The 7,429-nt window shown below is 37.9% G+C and overlaps 1 protein-coding gene across 3 annotated transcripts; it reads left to right on the top strand.

The window, feature by feature from the left end:
* Nucleotides 1-1,047: 1,047 nt before the first annotated feature.
* LOC103516130 (protein dif-1-like) lies at nt 1,048-5,728 on the top strand. 3 transcript variants are annotated; one of them, XM_008481088.3, is made up of 5 exons: nt 1,048-1,094; nt 1,582-1,771; nt 3,557-3,790; nt 3,981-4,292; nt 4,590-5,217. In XM_008481088.3, the coding sequence occupies exons 2-5, from the start codon at nt 1,630-1,632 to the stop codon at nt 4,805-4,807; spliced, it is 906 nt and encodes a 301-aa protein (XP_008479310.1). In that variant the 5' UTR covers nt 1,048-1,094; nt 1,582-1,629; the 3' UTR covers nt 4,808-5,217. The 3 variants fall into 3 exon arrangements, with proteins under 3 accessions (XP_008479310.1, XP_026684423.1, XP_008479309.1); XM_026828622.1 differs by lacking the exons at nt 1,048-1,094; nt 1,582-1,771 and adding exons at nt 2,954-3,112; nt 5,296-5,728 and having other exon boundaries at nt 4,590-4,712; XM_008481087.3 differs by lacking the exons at nt 1,048-1,094; nt 1,582-1,771 and adding an exon at nt 2,954-3,112 and having other exon boundaries at nt 4,590-5,216.
* The last annotated feature ends 1,701 nt before the right edge of the window (nt 5,729-7,429 follow it).

Here is a 7,429-nt window from a genome sequence, read left to right as displayed (position 1 = left end):
TTACATTGGGAATTTGGGAAAAAGTGTGGTAATGGTAATGGACGATTTCGACCGTAAAATCTCCAATTAAAGTTTAGTAAAATGCACCCATTGCTTTTTGCTTACACTGTTTACTCAGGTCAAAACCAGGGAGTTAGTTGTCTCTCCCTCATTGACAATACTGAGTCTACCTCCACCTATATCTACTTGAGGTCTTTCCTTGCGTCGGAACGAGTTCTTGATGTCACTCAGCTGAACTTTGGTCTCCTCGGATATTTTATTGCCTTCACCATTGACTATGGTCTCCATCACATTGTGGAGCAGGTTGACCTTTGAGAAAGAAATAAAGGAAATAAAATTGAACACTTTGTATTTGTATGGCTTGAATGGATATTGGATAGGTCCACATAAACACATATTAATTAAAGTCATGGTAATATCCACATAACCACGTATACATTGAAGGTATTGAGGTACTTGGGTAAGACATAAAAATAGAATGAAAACAGAGTATAAAATGTCACTATAGGTATTATAATTTGAAATTTAAATAAACTGTCTTTAGTTTTTATTAATACCAATTAAAACACAAATTTCTTTAAATTCTTTAAAATGTTTGGAAAATTAATCGCAATTTCGCAATATGGCTGACTTTGAAAAAAAAAAGCCGGTGACGTGTTTTACTCTGCGCATGCGCTGACATCACGTGTGGCTGGATCTCAGAGGCTGGATAAAGGCTGGAAATACACTAGCACGTCAAGTCTGGCTGGATTTAAACTTGCATCGCGAGTGATAATTTCGCTGGATGATTGTCATTGAAAATAAGCCCATATCCGGCCTTGACATCCAGTTGGATGTGCGGTTGATAATTCATTTTAAAGAACAGGTTGGATCTCTGAGGTTGGATTCGGACTGGATTTAAGTTTAAGACGTTAGACTTAGAAATCCTGTCAAAATCAAGCCCCTGGATGTAAGCTTGCGTGCTAACTGGGATATATCGATATATATCGGTTTTCGATATATCGCAACATCCCTATCTGAAATCTGAGAAGAAAAGAACAAAAGAAATAAACTTTTTTTAACATTGGAAAAAGAAGAAAATAATAAAATTATCGGTAAGTAATTATGCAGAAGTCACGTCCGTGGAATATTGCTATCAAAGGAACTGGCACAAACGAGCAGCGACCAGTGTTATTATAGGGTTAGGTTAAACGCAAGAAGGAGTTTTCACAATTTTATTAGAACAGTGATTAGTGTTAAGGGTTAGGTTAAATACAAAAAAGAGCTTTAAAGCTCCTTTTTGTATTTAAAGAAATTTCTTTTCCACGGACGTGACTTCTGCATAATTACTTACGGTACTTGTGCAGAAGTCACATCTGTGGAATATAGCTACCAAAAGAACTGGCAGAAACAAGCAGTGACCATTGTTATTATAGGGTTAGGTTAAACACAAGAAGGAGTTTTCACAATTAGAGCAGTGATTAGTGTTATTATAGTGTTAGGTCAAATACAAAAAGGAGCTTTTCTTTTTTCATGGACGTGACTTCTGTATAATTACCGGCAATTCCAACTCCAATCCTTTTTTAATTCTCAATTTTACAGCTAGCTCCTTTGTTGTGACCCTCTATTGTACTCCTATTCCTTTATTCTATGGCAGAAGAGAAGATTCATCCTTTCCAATTCTTCCTAGCTGGTGGTGTAGGTGGAGCTTTAACTGTTTTGGTAGGACATCCATTTGATACTTGTAAAGTACGCTTACAGACTGCCAACTCAAAACAACCTGAGTACACAGGTAATTTATTCAAAATATCACTTATAGGGTTCAGACTTATCTTTCTGGCCTTTCTGGCAAGATAAACAAGGTATATTCTATTCTATTCTATTCTATCTTTAATGCCTGCCTCGGTGGTGTAGTGGTCAAGCCACTCGCCTGGTAAACAGGAGGGCATGGGTTCAATTCCAGCCAAAATCTACCATAGCGAGAGGGATTTTTTACACCCCAAAAAATCCCACTTTTCCATTAGAAATGGGTGTAAACGCATTTTTTTAGCGCCCCAAATTCAAAATTTCAAATTTCAAACTGATAAAAAATTGTGAAAAAAGAAAAAGGAATCTGAATTCAGAAATCAGAAATCTGAGTTATCTGAGAAGAAAAGAAGGTAATTATGCAGAAGTCACGTCCGTGGAAAAGAAAAGCTCCTTTTTGTATTTAACCTAACCCTTTAATAACACTAATCACTGCCCTAATAAAATTGTGAAAACTCCTTCTTGCGTTTAACCTAACCCTATAATAACACTGGTCCTTCATATCAGGTAAGTACTTCATATCAGGTAATAGAACATGTACCTAGGGAACTTAATAAAATAGATTGGGGTTGCAGGCATCCCTTAGGTCTATTACACATATTATGCTTGGTACTTGTGCAGAAGTCACATCTGTGGAATATAGCTACCAAAAGAACTGGCAGAAACAAGCAGTGACCAGTGTTATTATAGGGTTAGGTTAAACACAAGAAGGAGTTTTCACAATTAGAGCAGTGATTAGTGTTATTATAGGGTTAGGTCAAATACAAAAAGGAGCTTTTCTTTTCCACGGACGTGACTTCTGCATAATTACTGTCAATTCTAACTCCAATCCATTTTTAATTCTCAATTTTGCAGCTAGCTCCTTTGTTGGAATCCTCTATTGTACTCCTATTCCTTTATTCTATGGCAGAGGAGAAGATTCATCCTTTCCAATTCTTCCTAGCTGGTGGTGTAGGTGGAGCTTTAACTGTTTTGGTAGGACATCCATTTGATACTTGTAAAGTACGCTTACAGACTGCCAACTCAAAACAACCTGAGTACACAGGTAATTAATTCAAAATATCACTTATAGGGTTCTTATCTTTAATGCCTGCCTTGGTGGTGTAGTGGTCAAGCCACTCGCCTGGTAAACAGGAGGGCGTGGGTTCAATCCCAGCCACTATTGTACTCCTATTCCTTTATTCTATGGCAGAAGAGAAGATTCATCCTTTCCAATTCTTCCTAGCTGGTGGTGTAGGTGGAGCTTTAACTGTTTTGGTAGGACATCCATTTGATACTTGTAAAGTACGCTTACAGACTGCCAACTCAAAACAACCTGAGTACACAGGTAATTAATTCAAAATATCACTTATAGGGTTCTTATCTTTAATGCCTGCCTTGGTGGTGTAGTGGTCAAGCCACTCGCCTGGTAAACAGGAGGGCATGGGTTCAATTCCAGCCAAGGTATGGAAGTTTATCCTCAATATAATTTGAGAATTTGACCACAATAATAGTAGTAGCCTACTGCTGGAGTAAAGGGACTTTTCAGTCCTATGCAAGCAGTATAAATAAGCACAATTATTATTATTATTATATGATCTGAGGGTAGCAGTGTAAACAACTTATTGGAACAGGTATACTTGTATTTTAAAAGTATTAAATTCTCAAAAATAATACATGAATTATTAACTAAGTACTAGGTAGCCTATCTAGAACTCTCTTTAGGTTTATGTACATGATTTTACAAAATGGTTACTTACATACTTACCGTGTCTTTCATTTTAATTTTCAGGAATGTTAGATTGTGTTACAAAAATCCTTCAAAAAGAAAAGATTTTTGGTTTCTACAAAGGCATGGGAGCACCTCTTGTAGGAGTAGCTCCTTTAAATGCTCTGAACTATTTTGGCTATGGAACTGGTCTTAAATTCTTTACCAATGAAAAGAACATGGGGCAGTTGGAACTTTGGCAATATTTCCTCTCAGGAAGTTTGGGTGGCATTGTAACAGCAGCTTTAGTAGCCCCAGGTAGGCATATTTACTTACTATTAGTAAGAGGCCCTTGCAGACTTCATTATAAATAATTCATGCATTGAACTTTCAATAAGTAACAAACTAAGTAGATTTTTTTAAGTACCTACAGAATTACACTTAATATGGCAACAGAGAAATACATATAGGACCATGTGAAAATTAAACATCTCCCAATGGATTTCAGGAGAACGGATCAAATGTCTACTACAAGTGCAAGAAGGTGGATTAAGCAACGTTTACTCGGGACCTGTGGATGTTATAAGAAAGTTGATACAGCAGCATGGACTAGGAAGTGTGTTCAAAGGGTTCTCTGCCACACTACTACGTGATGTGCCAGCTTTCGGTGCTTACTATGCTATGTATGAAACTGTGAAACATGTCTTTAGTGGACAGGGTGATTCAGTCATTGAGGTGTCAGATCAGACTAGGAAAACAACGCCTTTGGTTGGAACAATAACGGCTGGATCTATGGCTGGGATTTCCTACTGGATTGTTGGTGAGTGTTTCTACTTAATAATATTATCCATGAGATGGATTCATTTTGTATAAACATAGTTCTTGAATGTACCTATGCCCCCTCCAAAAGGTTTTTATTTTGTCCTCGTCATGTTGAAAATAAAAAAAAATCCCACCCCTCTTAAACTGTGTCCACACTCCACACATAGTCGATTCCGTCGATCGACGAGGTGAATCTATGTATATAGTGGAGGCAGTGTAAGGTTTCAGTCGATGTCGATCGACGGCGTCGACTATGTCTGGTCACATCTTTACATTTCCTTCCCTGATTTTCCAGCCATGCCAGCAGACGTGCTGAAAACTCGTCTCCAGACCGCCCCTGAGGATAAGTATCCTCACGGCATACGTAGTGTCCTATCTGAAATGCTTGAGCGTGAAGGCCCCCGCACTCTGTACAGAGGAGCCACGCCTGTGTTACTCAGAGCCATCCCTGCCAATGCCGCTTGTTTTCTGGGCATCGAATGGACCTTGCAGCTGTTGAGTTCGTCACGGTAGAAGGATGGGGTTGTCACTTCTGAATTAGCCCGTCCTGTGAACATTTCCCTAATGTCAGTTTTCTCCATGGAAGCCGTAAAAAATGCTAATTTTGCTCATTTTCAAGTTGTAGGCAATGGGTCCATTGTGTTGGGAAACGATTGAAAACCCCAGTTTACCCATTACAATTTGGGAATCTCTACAAATAGTCATTCTATTGAAAACATATTTTTATGTCTTTATTTACTTATCATTTTCAAACTGTCTGTGATACAAACGGTTCCTATGTTTATTTTTCATGTTACCTACTTATTATAAATAATATTTTATATTTTTGATATTTCACTCTCTTATACTTGTGATCTTTTTTCATCCTTATGTACATGAAGCTCTTGTATTTCAATTCAATATCAACTTGATGTTTCTTGTCTGACCAAAATACATAATGATCTTCGACAGAAAGAAGACCTTTTATGAAAGTAAAGGGGGCCCCCGCACTCTGTACAGAGGAGCCACGCCTGTGTTACTCAGAGCCATCCCTGCCAATGCCGCTTGTTTTCTGGGCATCGAATGGACCTTACAGCTGTTGAGTTCGTCACGGTAGAAGGATGGGGTTGTCACTTCTGAATTAGCCCGTCCTGTGAACATGTCCCTAATGTCAGTTTTCTCCATGGAAGCCGTAAAAAATGCTAATTTTGCTCATTTTCAAGTTGTAGGCAATGGGTCCATTGTGTTGGGAAACGATTGAAAACCCCAGTTTACCCATTACAATTTGGGAATCTCTACAAATAGTCATTCTATTGAAAACATATTTTTATGTCTTTATTTACTTATCATTTTCAAACTGTCTGTGATACAAACCGTTCCTATGTTTATTTTTCATGTTACCTACTTATTATAAATAATATTTTATATTTTTGATATTTCACTCTCTTACTTATACTTGTGATCTTTTTTTCATCCTTATGTACATGAAGCTCTTGTATTTCAATTCAATATGAACTTGATGTTTCTTGTCTGACCATAATACATAATGATCTTCAACAGAAAGAAGACCTTTTATGAAAGTAAAGGGGGCTTATTTTGAGTCTAATCTTAGCCGAGAGGAGAGAATGGCAGGATAGCACCACGCCTGCGTTTTGTCATCAATTAGATTCGTTAATAAATCAGAAATAGTTGATGAATAATTAATAAGTCCAAGGTCTTGGACAATGTCTTAATTAAAACACTTCCACCCAATCATAATATTGAAGCAAATGTAACTTAGCATCTTATTGACACTTTCTCAGCTGTCATTGCGCCCGTTTTTATGAACTCGGTACAATAGATATTACCGGTCTTTATCGTGGCATACCCAATTACCCATCCCGTTGTATGTCCCTCATCGGCGATCAGAGACACACTACTTCCCATTTAGGCGCGGGGTCAACACGAGAACACCTGAAATTAAACCGTTCAAATATTTGCAATCGCAAAAAAGTGCAATCTTCCCATTTAGGCGCGGGGTCAACACGAGAACACCTGAAATTAAACCGTTCAAATATTTGCAATCGCAAAAAAGTGCAATTTTTTTTCGATTCTGGAAATCGAACCCGGCACCTTCTGCGTGGGAAGCAAGTGTGTTAACATTGTGCTAACCGTGTCCTCAAATCGCATTTGACTGTAATTTGTACACAGTACGTGCCCACCCTTGTGGCCGTAAGGACACTGATTTAAACCGGAGGTGCTGGGTTCGAAATCCGGTCAGGGCGAAGAATCTCTGACTAAACTTTCCATTCCTTCATCGGCATGGTGTAAGAAAAAGGTACTAATGGTATAATTTAGTCTAGTACGGGAAGAGAATTGACCAAGCTTGAGGTCTGGCCCTGTTTTTTATTCATTAGAAATTAATTAATTTTCACGATCATGGACATCAGTCCAGTAGGATAGTGTTATTGTGTTTGGAATCAATGGAACAGTTTGGAACCCTACTAATTGGTTTGTGTATGGGCCAGAGCTGTTCAGTTGGACTCTATTATTTGTTTTTGTTTTAAGTGCATAAGTGGTTATTGTGTTTGGGAAAATAAATACTGTACAGGTTTGTCTGTATATGGTGAAAGAATTGACCGATTTTCAGCACCACAGGGATTACCTACATTATTCTAACTGACAGTCATAAATGGTTAAAGTACTAACACAGATGAATTTATTTAGTATCCATTATTTATATCATCCTTGTAGAGATATTTATCATACCTATTGAACGTTAATTGCTACAGAAAAATGGTGTTTGGTTTCCACCCACTTTATAGGAATTAAAATGGTCAGTCAGCAATATTATAAATACCCACCATGACACGATATAGCGAATTGATGATTGTACCAGATAATGACTTCCGTCCCTTATCATATTATCATAATTTCACTGATGAGATACATGGAGAGTGTAATGGTCAAGGCGTTCACGCGGTAAACAGGAGGACGCAAGTTCAATCTTAACCGCGGCATCCGTGCTTTTGTTTTGATCAGATGAAAGAGCTCCAAGGCTCGAGTGGTGGAAATTAACATTCACTAATACCGCACTGGGCGTGGAATTTGATGATAATTGGGATATTTCTTTGAAGTATGAGTTTGTTTTTACACACGCTAAAAACGCCATCAAAA

This window comes from Diaphorina citri, unplaced genomic scaffold (assembly GCF_000475195.1).
Source record: "Diaphorina citri unplaced genomic scaffold, Diaci psyllid genome assembly version 1.1 scaffold1493, whole genome shotgun sequence".
In the NCBI taxonomy this organism is placed as follows: domain Eukaryota; kingdom Metazoa; phylum Arthropoda; class Insecta; order Hemiptera; family Psyllidae; genus Diaphorina; species Diaphorina citri.
This window is presented reverse-complemented; position numbering and strand designations above follow the sequence as displayed.